General features: G+C 36.0%; 1 protein-coding gene across 1 annotated transcript in view; it reads right to left on the bottom strand.

Annotated features, from left to right (window-relative positions):
- Positions 1-17,080, bottom strand: part of DYRK1A (dual specificity tyrosine phosphorylation regulated kinase 1A) — a 71,244-nt gene that overhangs the window by 51,206 nt on the left and 2,958 nt on the right. Inside the window, exon 2 of the mRNA XM_009282986.2 lies at positions 10,177-10,256. Within this exon, the coding sequence (XP_009281261.1) occupies positions 10,177-10,186 (10 nt within the window). The 5' untranslated portion in view covers positions 10,187-10,256. The remainder of the gene's footprint in view (positions 1-10,176; positions 10,257-17,080) is intronic.

Raw genomic sequence — 17,080 nt, 5'->3', positions numbered from 1 at the left:
TGTAAAATACTGGGGTGCAAAGAAAGAGGAAGGAAGACATATCAAAAGCTATCCTCCAAAAACTGCACTGCTTGCTTGAAGATTTTGGCCCGGTGAATCTGTTTCTTTGCAAGGTGCTTGGTTTAAAAGAAGCTAGTGCTCTAATCAGGCAACTGCACAGTGAGATCAAAGGACAGGAACAATTAGTTGATATTGAGGATCACCAAGTACAAAACACATACATGCAAAGATCTTCACAAACTAGTCTAAATTGAAGTACACCAGACTACCTTATATTTTTTCAGTTATTTATTTATCAGAATCATCTTAATGCTAGAATCAAAGTTTTACTTCAACATCTCAACATGCCCATTTTGAAAAACTGAATTTTGGAGAAAACTTCAGAGATGTGAACATTTAGCTCAAAAGAAACACTAGCTTTTGTACACCACCTTCTGAGATTAAGCACCAGAAATACACTTCAACTATATGCTATGGATACATCATTTTACTCAGGTAAGTCTCCAAGAATTACTCAGCACTACAAAATGATTACTTAATTTTACAGCAGAAAGTTTTAGAAATGTATAACTTAATATTAAGAAACAACAAAAAATCAATTAATAGGTTACTGCTTTTTTACAGTCTTTAAGGAGTTAACACATAGCCCACTTAAAGCGTCATCTTAACATAAAAATATGGAACACTAACAAAAACAAAGTTGTAAATGAAAGTATGATGGACATCCGTTGCTTTTCACAGATACTTTGACAAACTTTAGTAAGTGAAATATTTCAAAGGGCAAACTCACCCTGTCATTCCAAGCTAGCACAAAGCCTCTATATTACTGGAAGGTACAAAACTTGGTAAACATATTTATTTGGGGTTGGTTTGGGGTTTTTTTACTATTTTTAAATAAGCTCATCTAATACATGTAAGCCAATATTCCATACCTACATGAAGATATCACCAGTTTTATATTCCATCCAACTCACAGAGAAGGATCTGATCTACTTCTGAGAGACATTACTAGCAAGTCAGAACTCATATGACAGGTGTAATCATATATACTTTTACTAATATATAAAAACTTGCAGTCTCAGTTCAATCCATCTAGACATATTCAGTGACCTTGGAGGAACATGAAGATGGATGAAAGTCCTACTGCAGATAAGCTAGCATTTAAAAAAGAATCCATCAAAATATGGTTGTATTCATCCCACTTCTTGGGCTTCTATAATCACTGTTGTCTGTACAGGGATCTTCATGTATTGCCAGAAACGGTTATTTATTCCACTGGAATGGCGAGACAGGCCTGAGGAACTGTGGACTATAATCACAATATTACAATGCTTCTTCTCTATTCAAATGCCTTACTGCCTACATAACCAGGTAAAACATCGCTTGTGTCCACAAACCAGGTTAAGAATGAAATCAGCTTCACCCACCTTTGCAAACACGATCCTTCTACTTCATTTCCTGGCAGAGCACATCTATCAATCCTTCTACATTACATTTCAGAGGTAGTGCAAACAAGTGGCAAGTTCACTCCAAGATATTGACCTCAAATAGGCAAGGTGCACGAATATGAAAATTCTACGTGATGTTAGTAAAGACACTGTGAGACAAGGTAACAGTGTTGGGTGGTGTACCAAACTTCAGGTTGGATTCTTTGTTCATACACAAAGTGGAATCAATAAGACAATGAAATAGAAGTCAGGAGTATGCAAAAAAGAAACCAGTTTGAAGAACCAGAACTAACCAGTACAAGTAGAACTTAATACTATGCTTGTATCCTCAGTTTTTTAAGGGACCCTTAATAACCAATTTGTTAGGAAAACAGAGGCACTAATAGATTTCCAAGGGGGAGGAGGAAATCAAGAACAAATCTCTCTTTTATGTCTAGAACAAAACTGCTGCCACCTGTTCCACCTTTATAGCAAATATGTTCAACAGCTGCCTCCTCTATCTGGAATATAGTAAAATTTAGATCTTCAAAGATATTTAGGTACTTAACTCAGCAAAATGTCAACAGGAGTTAGAGGTAAGTATCAATCAAATGCTGGGCCTCAGAAACAAGGCTTCAGAATATCACTTTGGTTGATCAATCTATGTTGTGCTGCGTATTACCCACTGTTGCCAGGATAACTGAAAGGTCAAAACTGCAAATTTGATGTCTCACCACCACTCATAAAAACAAATGATTGTTTCTTGCTCTCTAATCTAATCATTGTCCATAACAGCCTATCAACAAATACGTATTTTTGAGAATAGAGTGTCAAGATGAAAATCTGAGAACTGAAACATTCTCAGTTTTATGACATTTTCCAAGCTTAATTACGTTCCTTAGTACAAAAGGTTTTAACTAGACCCACTTAGATTATGTCTGAACTTGCATCTAGTGACATAAAACGGCTGACAAGGATGTCCTGAAGTTGTCTTATAGAAATATCCAAGCTAGTAAGCATGGATAGTTGATTCTGTATTAAGACATGGAAACTAACATAAAACCTAGTGAGAGGAACACTTACTCCTCTACGTATAACTAAGCAAAAAACTCCATAATCAAGTCTTAGCGTATCATATGTTGCTTTGACAAGCTGGTAATATACCAGCTTGGCACACCAGTTAGACATCAAGCTAACAGAACGTGTGGTCACCACTGTCTGCAATAGCATTTAATATAAACATATTAAAAAACATATATCAAGGGATGAATTGAACTGCATAGGAAACAGCAGGCTGACGAGAAACAGAGAAAATAACAGTTTTTAAGAAATCACAATGTCCAATTTCAGCAAGATTTATGAACAATATTTGCATAGCTCTTGCACCCCACCTACCTGATAAAGAACAGAATTCCTACCAAGAACTATCAAGTACTCAGGACTGGCTGAGTTAAGAGAGCCATCCTATGGCCTCTCTCTCTCTGTATCTTAAAACCTAACCCCAAAAGAATATAACTGTTCAGGGATGGAAGGAGAGGTCATTTACATCTGACTGCATGATTTATAAAATAGGATGCCTCCTACAAACATTTATTCCCCTGCTTATGGATTCTACATAGGAGATGCTAAGGAACTAAAGTGGTGCGTGTTTAAGTTAAGCCACTATTAAGCTTGTTTAGTGCTAGGGCTGGTCAAAACTGATGAATTTAGGGTATTCTGTCTCCACAGATAGCAAATCCAAAAAAGCTATTGCTGTGTGCAATGAAAGATTTGCACCCTAAGATGTACTTTAGGAATGCAAGACTTCAGATGTGATTCTTAGAAAGCTGTAAAGGGCAAGCTCCTGAACTAGTGTTGCCCGTTGCTGGGTTCAAGGGAAGAAGCTTCCTCTAGATACAAACCAATGGCCTTCCCCCAAGAAGCATAGGGCTAAGATTTACTTCAAAGCCCATCCCTACTCTTAACTTCACTCAAAATCCTCCCAACCCAGGCAAACAGTATCACTCCGTGAACACAGTTTGCTACTAGAAGCACACAAAACAGGACAAAGAAAGCTGTCTGCTATACCATATGATGCATAAGACAGGAACGCTCACACTAGCAAACATCTGAGCCAGTAAGTCAACATGATATAACACAATGCCGAGACTATATTAGCAGCTCTAAATGCAGTCTAGCCATCCTATTACTGCGTTACCCAAGAGAACCTTTACTTCTCATTCACAGACTGAATACTCTGACACCACAGGGGCTTTTTCATTACAGCTGCTCATTTGATGACTTTAAGGGCTGTAAGAAAGACTCTGTATTTGTAGTATTATGTTCATTGTAGATCTCAGGCATTTTCAGTGGACTGACCAATAATTCTGGAAATGTATAATATTTTTTGTAAGAGTTAAGATTGTAATTCTTAATCTGAATTTGAATTTTTTGTTCAAAATCAAATTTTTCTCAAGTCTAAGTGAGTCTTTGCTCTTAGAAGTAGGTAACAGAAATAAATCTCAGCTTCACAATATAGCTGCTGGAGCTCTACTGTTCATTAAAAAGAAACATCCTCATCACTTAACACTTTGTTGAAAGTTACCTCAAAAAAAGTTTTTAAGAGGACCACATAAATCAGGATACGAAATGAATAGAAATTACTTTTCCAAAATATTAAAACTACAGATGTGTATCTTTAAGATACTTTTATTTCAAGTATTACGCAGCAACGTAATGCTTTTGAAAGTGCAAAGCTCCTCTGAATCTCCTATCTCGATGGTCCCCTGAGCTGACATCATCTCAACTCTGCCAACACAGGAGAGGGAGACTTGGTTGCAGTGGCTGGAGCTCTGCATCTCCGCCCCCCAGCTCTCCCTGCCCTCCTGATAAAACAAACTGCTGTGAGCCCCACTGAGCACTCTTATGAACAGCCTAAGAAAGAATATTTCAATTACTTTTGCTGCAAAACACAAATGAAACTTCCAGACATGAAAAAAACCTAGACAACTACTAACAGGGCTTTCTGCAGGAATTCACACCCATCTCTCTTAAGAGGAAGAGAGTTGCTCTCTCTTAAGAGGAAGCAAATTAAATAAAAACAGAGGCCTCCAAAGATTTTTCTGGTTTAGATGCTTCAGTCTGCTCCCGAATAAGAAAAGTAGCATTCTCCACCAGGCTATACTTCCATGCCAAAACCCTGGAACAGGATTTTTGTCATTTGTTTCCTCTTAGATGAGGACTGAGGCCGAAAACTTAAATCTTCAATATGACAGGTACTAAGCAATTTTGGAGGAGGGGGGAAAAAAAATCCCTTTTCTTTTAAATAGGCAACTTCTTTTTAAATATGGATGCAGGAATCTAACTTTAGCTGTCCAGGTTTTCACATTTCTGATCTCAAATACAGAAAGTAGAGCATTAATCTAGTCTCTTGACTTCAAGGTTATCATTCATTGAGGTCAATGACTCCATCGCTGAAAAGCAGAACTTCCACTTTCAATATGATAACTGTTGTCCTTCAGTAAGCAACCGTGTTCGACTCATTCCTGGCTGCTTTCTCACAACTGCTGACAAAAAACTAACAGCCAGAAAGACAGCAGGAACAACTCCTGCAAAGGGAGTTATCTATGCAAAAAGAGTGGTTAACCCTAAAAGCATTCTTATTCATGCGAAGTGCTCATTAGCTATCTATATTTAAAACTTCCACTACTAATGAGCAACCTCGTCTCTTACGTTATTTTCTTGGTATCTTCTGTTTATGTTAAACTTCTGTTTATCTGCCCAGCCAAGACCTGAATAACCAACAAAAACTGCCTGTAAAGATACAGTCAAATATGTGAACAAGTTACTGACGGACAGAATCAGTCTAATTGGAATGAAAGTCACCAACCAGAAACAAAACTGGAACCAGCCCATACCATGCTTCAGTATGGAATTAGCACATGGGCCAAATGTTTGTTCCTTTACAACCCAGTTCTGGTTTTATGCCAACAACATACATCTCGCAAAAGACACTCCAGGTATGCAATTACTTAAGTGGAACCATAGATAGTACAGTCATTTCCACAAGAAGATACAGGTAAGTGATAAAAAGGTGATGCCCCAGTAAGTTTCTGGAATTCCCTGGTAAAACTTAAAGTAGCTCTCAAACTAGTTCAAAGGCATATCAGCAGATCTGGCATAACGTAATACAGATGAACTTCAAAATACAGAGCAGCAATATTGGACACATTTTTTTCTGACTACAGAATAACAGTGGGGTTTTTTTGCTTTGGTTTGTTTTTTTACTACTGATATAAAAAAAAACCAATCTTCAAAATAGCTACAGGCTCAATGAAATCAGTAGCTAAAATATTAGGAATATGAGACTTGAGAGACATGGCCCAATTCTAAATTTTCATTCTACTCTTACATAAAACTAACACCTGAACACTTGCAAGACTATAAACTCAACCCAATCCAAGAACTTTGCAGAAGTCTTTACTCTCTACTGATATAAAAAAAAACCAATCTTCAAAATAGCTACAGGCTCAATGAAATCAGTAGCTAAAATATTAGGAATATGAGACTTGAGAGACATGGCCCAATTCTAAATTTTCATTCTACTCTTACATAAAACTAACACCTGAACACTTGCAAGACTATAAACTCAACCCAATCCAAGAACTTTGCAGAAGTCTTTACTCTGCATTTGTTATATTTTAATAAGCAGTGCAGCGGGGGGGGGGAGAGGCAAGTATTTATGCAAGTTTTTACTATTTCATTGTGCTTGGCAAGTATTTACTATTTCATTGTGCTTGCACTACTCTTATTGAGTAGTATTAGAATGGCTTTTTTTTTTTCTTTTCCAAACAAGAACAGTATTTTGGTAAAGTTAAGAGCAATATGATCACTTCCAATGTTTTACCAAACTTGAATACACCATTTTCAAATTTTATATCACTTGCCTGGTTCTCAACATCTCTGATGCATGCACTGTATTTTCATGATGAAGAGAAGAATTTGATGTAACTATTATTTTGATCTGTTTTCTACATTCAAATCTACCCATGAAAATGTGAATGTGTTAAAAAAATAAAGTTAATACATGATAAATTCTACCACACAATTAAAGATAAAATAACCACCCCACACTTCTTTTTAATGATTTTACATGATCAAACCTCTGGATCAGTTTATACAGGCATACAAGTTAGACAAAAATACTATAATATTTATATACTGTATGTGTCTAAGACATAACTGGTAACAGTTACCCTGTTTCCATGCTGCCCTTAGTACACAGAAATGTCCCAAACAATGTTGTTCAGTGGTCTTGTGGAAGATCTGAATCAGGAAGAGATATCAGTTCTGTTTTAATATAAAGTGCATCATCATCAAAAAGCAGTTCAGAACATGCAGACTCTTTTTCCTTCCCTTCTGCTTTCAAGAACAATACTTCAACAATAACTGTTACCAGTTAATCTCCTCTGAGAGGATCAGCATGGGGTGTTAAGGAATGGATCCTTCTGGAACTTGTACTTTTGGTTTAGTAGAGCTATACTCTTCCTTTATACTCTCAACTGAGTTATGAGTCCTTTTCTCTCAACTGATTTATGAGTCCTCTTCTTACAAAGGTTAAGAAAAGACAAGAAGCTGTAAGCTCTTCAAAAGCTTAAAGATCAGACAACTAATTATTTTTAGTTACATATTCCTAGACTGCAACTAACTAGAAAATCAAAGCAAAAACCAGAAAGTTCTTTGTTATAAAACCAATCCATTTTTATAAGGTAGCCTCCTCAAAGAGGAAGAAAAAAAGTAACAACCAACCACACAGTTATACTCTACTTAACAGGTGCAGGACGAGGTGTAGCAATCACTTTGAAAACATGAACTTTTAAACACAACATGAATCCTTGCTTGTAAGTACACAGCACAATCCCAGATTTGATGCTACTACACCACAAAAAGTAAACACTTGCTAGTATGATTATCAGCATAATAACTGCAACCATAATGGTAATAACAGCATTGGCACTTATGGTTCCTTCCTTTCACAAAATGTCCTGGAAAGACTGGCTTTCAAAGTACACAGAAGTAAAAAGAAAAACTCACATTCTGAAAAAAAAAAAATTTTTATCACAAAACACATTCTAAGGCATTAACTTTGTTATCACAACATGCATTTCTAATGCACAAGCATGTCTGAAATATAAATTTAGCTTTTCCTATAATGAGCTGAACCCCCAGCTTTGCTTTTTACAGGGTTTCACAGAAAAGCAGTATAGAACCTATAAAATCTACAAGTTAAGGCGACTGACAAAAAGCAATTATTGAAAATCTTTCAGTCCTCCAAACAGTATTTTAAAGTGCCCTTCTCTCAATGTGTCCTACATATCATAGGTGCTAAGAACAGGGCAAAAAGAGAAGTCAGACATGCTGCAAATTTGTTTTCCTAGTTAGTCAAATTGCAAAATAAGAATTCAATATCACTGTTTCTTCATATTTTCTCTTTTTTTTTTAAAGCAGCGGACCTTAATACATTTCTGTGTTTTCAGCTTAAGTGGTGATCTAAAATTCAAGTATTCCAAGATAGAAAAAGCGAAAAAATCCTCTTCCTCAAGAGGATTGTTTCCCCCAGTTATGCTGTGGTTAATTTTAGGGGTTTAGAGTAGGTCATTTTCCAGTGAAATGAAGTGATGCCCATTATAACAAAGAATTTATTTACCCTATAGAAGCTTTCATCCTTTAGCCAAAGGCAGCTTAGACATTACCAGGCATCTCTGATCAGTCACCCAGATCAGTCATCCTCAGAAGCCAAGCCTTGTTGAAAATGCAAAAGAACCGTCCTCAATAACCACAAAGCCTTTCAATTTCTGGCCTGACCTCTCACCAGGTACTTTGAACTTGAGAAAGATATCAGCAGAGTCATCATATGACTCTTGCTGTTTCTGCATTACAAAATAATTACAGTACTTTTTTTTCATTTTAAGGCATGCAAATCATGTTTATTCTCAGAACCTCAGCATACTAATATTGGCTCTCCTAATAAACAGAAAACTGCAAATAAATCTTACTTGTCTAACTTCCAACTTACATGACACGTCAAAAGCCTGAAAGTCTTTGTCAAGGTACCACTGTTTGTCACTCTGTATTTATCATGGGACTTCTAAATAAAGAATTTGGGCTTTAGAAGGTAGAATTACTACTTAGAATTCAAAGTCTTGTATACATTTCTATTCTTTAAGCTCGTAATTCTACAAGCTTACCATCATCAGAAATCCTGACCAAAACTGAAAGTGCTTAAGTTTTAAATCAGATTAATGTATTACAATATGAAACTTAATTCTCTCAAACAGTGTAAGATACCTAAGGTACTATTTTATGTCATTATCTCTCCTTTCAGTTGTGGGATGAATACTTTTAAAGCTTTCAAACCATTTTCTCAATATTTAAGTTGGGCTATATTTTAATCTACACCGCAACAAGCAAATGACCTACAGTGTTATCAATTGCAATGACTGCCTACTAGACAGAGCCCCAGAAATTTGATGGGACATCGAAAGATTCAATTTTGAGACTTTAAATGCTATTCCTCTAGATTTATATATTTAAAACAAATGAAATATCCCTTTGCAATATGTTTTCTTTCTCCTCTTCTTTGCCCCACCTAATTTTAGAATTCTTTAGACCCAGTTTTACTTGAGCTATTAACATACAACTTACAAACATTCAACTGAAATGAACGAATGTTTAGTTTTCACAGAATGAAATATCCACTTACAGCATCTTGGCCTTAATCCAACATACTCCATGTAAATATACCCTCTAAAGCTGTTTATGCATGAACAGCTGATGCAACTGAAAACTGTCAATCAGGAGATGAGCTGCATGCATACGTAAATCTATCCAGCTTTTTTTCCAGCCCCAAGGATTCATTGGTTTTAAAGCTGAACAAGCAAACGAAAGATCTCTTATGTGTACTTCACTGTTATAGGCCTCAAAACATAAGTCACAGAACTGTTCATTGCTTAAATAAGGGCATTCGGGTATAAAGAACTACACCAATCCTCCTGTACAACCTAAATTTTATTCTACTTTTGCTGATCATCTTTTTTCATGTCAAAATATTAACCTTATTTCCAGCAAAACAGTATCACTAAAAATAAGCTATTTAATCTGCAAATACATTAGGTACTTACAGTATTTTGATCAGCAAAAAATGGAAGAACTTCCTAAAACACCAGTTTTAAGAATGGCTAGTGACTTTCAAAGATGTTCAAAGATCCTATCCTCAGTTCTTGAGAAATCTTACAGTAACTGGACATAAGCATGTGATAAGGCATAATGAACTCCTAGCTATTAATTTGTTATGCTCTTTTTCAGATGGATCCGTAACATTTCTTTAAAAGAAAGTTAATGAATGATTGAAATAGTGTGTCACTAAACAGCTGACATACACCTGTTGGCAAGTGGGGGGTATTAAAAGGGGGTATGACAAACAAGACAAGACTAAAAGCAGTATATTTAGGCAGCATATTTAAAAGCAAACCCTTTTTTTGCATAAAACTTTGGAAACAGTATTTCCATTCAGGGAAACCATTTTCTTCCTGGACAGCTGCAAAAGAGTTTCAAAGGGCAAAGAAAGATTTCAAAATTCCACAGGTCCTTAAATATTCTACTAAGGTTGGAATGACATAATTTTGGGGGTACAGAGAATGGAATAGAAACAAAAAGGAGATCAAGAACACCAAAGTTTTTCCCTTCTAAAAGCCCTTGAAAATAAGATCACCTGTATGCATCGTCTTCTTTCAAGTCTCATATCATCCTGCGGGGGTGTGGGGGACAGGGGGAGTCCAGCAGCAAACAACACTGCAAAATGAAGAAAAGAAGAAGTAAATGTAAATACAAACTAGTAAGATACCTAAAAAAATGTAAACCTCCATTCTACTAGATCCACATAGTGCTTAGTTCAAACCTAGCTCTCAGGTATAACCACAGAGCTAAACCAAGGAAGTTCCAACAGAAAATGAAGGTTTCCAATAGTAGAAGTAGAGACAGACATTACAAAGACTATCTTCTGCTGACATCTGTTGTTAGAAAAAAATTATTTAAGTGTTGAAATTTCAGGGATTAACTTAAATTTCAACTTGTCATTGAACATTTCTGAAAATTAAGGTCATCCAAAAAAAGCTCTTCTCAAACCTGCAAAAGTGAAATTATTGCTAGTTACCCATCTTTGCAGAGCCCTTAAATATGTGGATTTTTACAGAAACTCAGGACAATATTTATAAAACACGACTGAACTTCTGTGGGATTTTACCAAATCAACAAACTATAGAACTGTAAGTGCACATAAATCCATAAATGTACAAGTCCATTTTTTCCTCATCTCACATAAAATTGAATTAGGTTCACCTTACACCAAATTAAAATATGCTCAGAAAATAAAATTATAACTTTCTACAAGACAAAGAGATATAAAGACATGAGTTTCTAGGAAGAAGTCTCCAACAGAAGTTAAAAAGAATGGTGGGATTATGCCAAAAAAAACCCAAAACAAAACAACAACAACAAAAAACCACCACTAAAACACAACACCCAACAACTAACCAACCCCTGGTCAAAGTATTTTTCAAGTATTTGCTTTTCACTTGTTCTCCAACGAAATATCATTGGTACTCTACAACCTACAAAAATATCAAAACCACTTACAAATTACTGAGAATTTTAGAGAACTTCTGCAAATTACCCAACAGATCAAACTATAGAGTCTAGATTATTACTATTTAAACACCTCCCGATATATGTAACTCCAAGAAAGTGTGTCTAGCCTAAAATGCACTTGGATACTGCAATTTGAGCAGAAAACATTGCAGTTCACTCCATTTCTCCATCAACAATGACTGTTTAAGCACTGCATATACCCTAAGTGCAGCTAGCTCTTCTGCCACTACACTGGCTTCTTCCTTGTGCCACGGAAATGTGACACGCGCACACAGACATACACAAAAGGGGGTGGCAGGAAGACAAGGAAGAATTACTTATGTGATACACATAGGAATATATGTTGCAGCGGTTCTATTGCTATTTTATGAGCAGGTGAATTCTTGCTGTCATGCCTCCAAAAGATGGAGGGGGCAAATGAAAACTGCCCATCCCACACCATGAATCAACAGCCTTAGTTTTTCAATACTGAAGTTCCACAGAGACCTAGAATGTCACTGTATGAATGTCACATCCACAGTAGCCATGAACTTGGCAAGGCTGATGAGTACTGCCTAAGGCTACACAAGATCCTACAAACTAGGTGCTCTCATGCCGAAATCACTTCAGTTTGGATAAAAGATTCAGTCTGGTATGTATTCTAGGTGTACACATCGCACAGACACAGTGTCTTGCACTGAGCTTAGTCCCATTAAACTCAGCAGAGGCAGTCACTTGTGTTCAAGAACAAGAAAAAAGGAAGGAAGAGCAAACTCTTCTCTTATTTACAACCAATAGTCTCTAGATTTAAAAAAACAAACAACAGAAGTCCTGGGGCACTAGGTATGTCCAGCCTACATGGGTATCTTAAGGCTACAGAGCTATAGCCCCACTTTGGAAGCTCTCTCTGGCCAAGATACTGCAATTAAAAAAAAAAAAAAGTGTCTATGGACACTAGGATTATAGAAGGCCTTTTCCAGTAGTACCTGCAAGGACTGAAGGCATCACTCTCGTCTTTACTACCTTGTAGCTCAAATACAGCAAGGATCACCTCTCATTTGCATCAGTACAAGGCCAGTTTCAATACTAAGCCAGCTTAGTTCAAACTGTCAACAAACATAGTTTGAGCAAAGCTAGCTGATTTTCAGCCAAAATAGATTGTAGAGTGTTCATACATTGTCTTCTGCCAGCTCTACAATGGGAACGGTAAGCTCCAAAAGCAGCACATTAGCACATCTCCAGCACTTTACAACAGCCTAATGTTGTATCAAACTGACTGCAATGCTAGCAACACACAGCACTGTCGTGGGCAACAGACCGACAACCCTCTTCCAAACCATTAAGAAGAGGAAATCAGTTGCTAAGAACATACTATCCAATAAACACAGAGACTACCAAGTTATAGCTACAGAACTTGAAATTACACAGCTGATTTTGTAAAAGCGGTAAAGCAACTTCATACATATGGGAAGCTATGCTTTTTGCTGATTGGAAATTAATCTAGAATATTTTAAGATCACTTATAATACTAACTCTGAAAAAGTATTTATCTTGCAAAGAATGCACAAAGGTGTGAGAAAGGAGAAACCAAACTGGAAAGGTAACACACACAGACCTGAATTATTTTAGAATTTAGAAGATGACGTTAGAGCTACTGGCAATAAGGAAGAGTTGCTGATGTAACTATAAAGTCATTAACAGGGAATCAATACATCCACCCACTTCATAGCTAACCAGCAAAACGCACCCATCACAAACCAATGCATTTCTGCAGTCTCCTTACAACTCTCCAAGAATTATCACATTCTGAAGAACTGGACAAGTAGCGTGGAATTAAGACCCGGAGTGGAAAGGCAGGTGTCTATTGTAGCACTGTATTCTAAGAAGGGATCCACAACATAAAAAGTAAATTTTAAAACATTACCAGAGAACAAAGACAATGAGTTACTGTGATGGTAACAGTCAGTATCACAGATGCACAACATAAAAGGGTAACATTTTAAACTTTTTTTTTTTAAAATAGATACAACCAAATCACATATAATAGCTGCAGGGCCAACACATTAAACTCAGTAACTGAGTGTCCTCTGCATTGCCAAGTTCTGAAAACCAAAAGGCCTGTTACACAGCCTGTACAAGGGCTTCCTGGTTTAGATAATAAATTGATTATAAGAGGAGGCAAGAACAAATCCCACTCATCACACAGTCTGCAAGATCATTACTAGAAGAATCCCCTTAGTAATAACATTTACTGGGCTTCAAGAACCCAGTTTGATCTACTTACTGGTATAGAACAGAAGTGAATTGGAAATAAAGGAGCAGAGGGAGGAACAGATGACAAGAAAGGTGTTGAAAAGCAAATTATTGAAAGTGGTAGAGCAAACAAAAGAATAAAAGCTGAAGTCTTTCATTTAAACAAAGAGAGCAGTTCTTAGAAATAAACTGTGTACGAAGCTATGATTCTAAAACTTTACTTCATGCTTTTATTTCCTATTGTAATTACTGTTGCTTTCTACTTTTCATCTTTCCTACCCACACAATGCTCCTCTGATCTCCTCAAAATACAGATAATGGGATTACCTATCCAAAGCCACTCCACATTCATGAATAATTTCAAGTGTAGAGTTCAGCTTTACTACAAAATGTTTAGTTAAATAAGCCAAAGATGCTGAGCACATTCTATCCCAAGTTATATTCCACCATATTATAAAGATGGTGATTGCGAAAAACATAAAGCTTTCACGTGTGTCTGATTTTTCCTTACACCATAAGCCTAGTTTGCTTGTTAGCCTCTTTGAGGACTAGTGTTTTATTCCACTGTGTTCCTTAAGAGCATCCACTCCTTCCTTCAAAACACTCAATACCCAACTTCTGTCAATAGGTCCACTGTAAATCAAAGTTGGTTTCAGAGCTATCACACTTCTAAAAACCTGAAAGTTAAAGTGCAAAAACCATTACTAACATCTCTCTGAGGAAGTTTCATCATTCTCCCCCATTTCTCTTTTTTGTGTTTGCCTGGATATCAATCAGATTGTGAGTTTTTGCAAATGGGGACAATTTTATTACATATGAGCACAGCTGGAAGCCAGTTCAGCTAAATCTAGATGCAGCAGAGCAGTAAGACTAATTTTTTTAAAACTATATTATTTTATAAACTTAAGCATGTATGTAAGTCATATAATATGTTGCCTATTTAGTTTATATAATCGGCATTAATTTGAAGCATTTAGAGTTAAAAGATTCTATCTAATTCTATCCAGTGCAAGTTTGCAAAGTGTTAAAGGCAACTATCGTAAACACCTTTAAAGAAAGGCCACATTTTCACCACAATTTTGCTTTAATTTTAAGCATATATGAAGAATTCTTTCCATGACAAGTTTAAATAAGAGTTTTCAGAGTATCAACAGTAGCACACCCAAGAGCTCAAATTAAAAGAGAAGTGTGCTGGGGAGGGTTTTACTTTTTACATTTTACTAATTAAAACACTTTATTTTCCTTATTCATTATCACACTATTATAAGATTCAATATGGCACCTTCAGTAAAAAATTGAAAGATTTTGCAAACTAATCACAACATAGTTCTGGAAGTTTTTTCTCTGAAAAGGTTATTTTGTAATTCTAAAGTCTAAAGTCATAATGATGAAGTACCAGAGAAATCCCTGCATATCTCATGACTACACACACTGTTGTCAGAGATAAACATAATTCAGGTCACTGACCTTTGGTGAATGCAGGCAGGCCTGTTGCTAGCAACATGAAATCTAAGTACTTACTTAGAAGCAAAAATATTTATTTATTTACTAGGAAAATTATCCTGAGGTATACACCATTAAATTGAGATTATTAACATACTGGAATATAATGGATCTAGACATATACACATCTCTACAATAGCAATTTCTTAAGCTGTTGTTATTCAGCATCTCAACAGCTTACTCTTGAAACTACGCATGGAAAACCAATGATGTTGCTTGACATAAGACATACAGGGCAAAAGATTCAACAAATACACCAGATTTGGTGTTTTATTTAAAATACTGCATAATAAAATGTGAAGTACAACCAATGCTACAGGAATTATAAATAAATAAATAAATTAGGGTGCTAGTGATTGTCAACTTCCAGGACTAGTTCCCAGAGAGACACAATTGAGGAATTCCAAAATCATTGTTCTTACAGCACCTAGCACATACAATGTCTTTTGTTACTAGGTAAAATCCCATGTGTTTAGATGTACAAATTAACATACATCTGAAAACCAAACACACACACACACACACATATTTACTGCTTCTGTTCTACTTAGGACTAACAGCTGTGATGTTCTATAGAACAAATAATTCACGAGAATTAAAAGAAAAAAAAAATCAGACTACTTCACATATCCAATGTACAAAGCAGACCTCAGTACATCTCAGGTTTACCCACAAAATCACATACATAAAATTAAAAGCAGATATGGTTTCAGCATGAAAACCCAATATATCCCTCCACTTTTATGGACACCTGCATATTTCTATACCTGATAGGCAATATACTGAGTACTAAGCAAAATACGAGTAATTCGTGATCAGCATCCCATTTACCATGTTCCCAAAGAAGTCATAGATCCCTGTCTCCAGGTTTAAGTGCTTTGGTATTATGGAAAACCTATTACCTGAATGCTTTCACTGAAATAGTCAGCAACTACATTAAGACTATCTTTAGGTTTTAAAATTCATAATTCAATGAGAAAAAATAATATACCTCTCTTCAGTTTAGTTTGTGTATTCAACAGAACTATGAGCACAGTCACCTTCATATGTCAGTTTACCCCATGCTTAAGAAAGGGGACGTTAAAATTTTGGGAAGAGGGCATTTTCGTACATGACTGGTTTTCAAGTTAGGGTGAAAAGACAACAATTATCAAAACTGAGTTTATACTAGACTTCACCAATACACCATTCATCCTAAGAGTTTGTATTATACTTCATACTCCCAATGAGTTTTAAATGCACACTGCTAAACTAGAAGACTATGCTAGTTTCTAGATCAGTATTTGTGAGATGCTTATGAAACGACTACATCTAAAACAAAACACACTCTTATCATCGTTTTTCTTGTATACTGTAAAATTATTTTCAGTGTTCCAAAAAGCACTAGTTCCTCTAAAAAGAATATACTGTGAATGACTAGTTTCGCTCTTACGCTAAATTTACAACATGTGATGCAAGAACCCATCCTTTAAGTGTGAAAGCATGTACAAGCAGCTTTACTGAAATCACCAAGTTTCTCATCCAAATTCAAACCTGGCAAAGGCAGAACTACAGTTGCAGTTGAGCAAGAATTTTTCAGCCGCAGTACCACTTAAGCAGCCTGTATCCTTTCCACCACTACCTGCTTGGCTGAGACACTGCTACTATTACAGAGTCACTCAGCAAACTGCACTGGGGAACTGGCCCAGGTGGAAAAACGGGGAGAAGGAGAAAAAAAAAGACCGCTATGTTTTATCCCTTATCAGTTCTTTAATCTGATCCACTACAGATGCACAGCAGCCTGGCAGCAGGAACAAACAGCTGGGACAAAAAGGGGCTTCTTAGGCCAGTATTGGTGTCAAAATACTGAACATTGAAGTGCAACTAATTTTATCATAGAAGGACCTACAATGGTGTCACACCAGTATTAATTCAGTAAGACTTCAGAGTGCAATCTGAATCTCTGAAATATCTGGTATATAACATACAATTTTTTAAACCTCTCCTTTTTCATAAAAGGAAATGCATAAATTCTAAAAAATGTACTGCTTTCCTTATATATGAAGGAACTGAACAGTGTAAAACTTATACTCGACCCATACAGCCAGACAACTTGGGATTTGTTTTTTAAATATTTATTTGTTCATGTTAACCTCAGAGTAAAACCTATGGTTTTAGGAAGAATTAAACTGACACAATTTAGGAGAGGGGCAAAAAAAAAAAAAAAAAAAAAAAAAAAAAAAAAAAAAAAGGGA

Source organism: Aptenodytes forsteri, unplaced genomic scaffold (assembly GCF_000699145.1).
Source record: "Aptenodytes forsteri isolate BGI_AS27 unplaced genomic scaffold, ASM69914v1 Scaffold2, whole genome shotgun sequence".
NCBI lineage: Eukaryota > Metazoa > Chordata > Aves > Sphenisciformes > Spheniscidae > Aptenodytes > Aptenodytes forsteri.
This window is presented reverse-complemented; position numbering and strand designations above follow the sequence as displayed.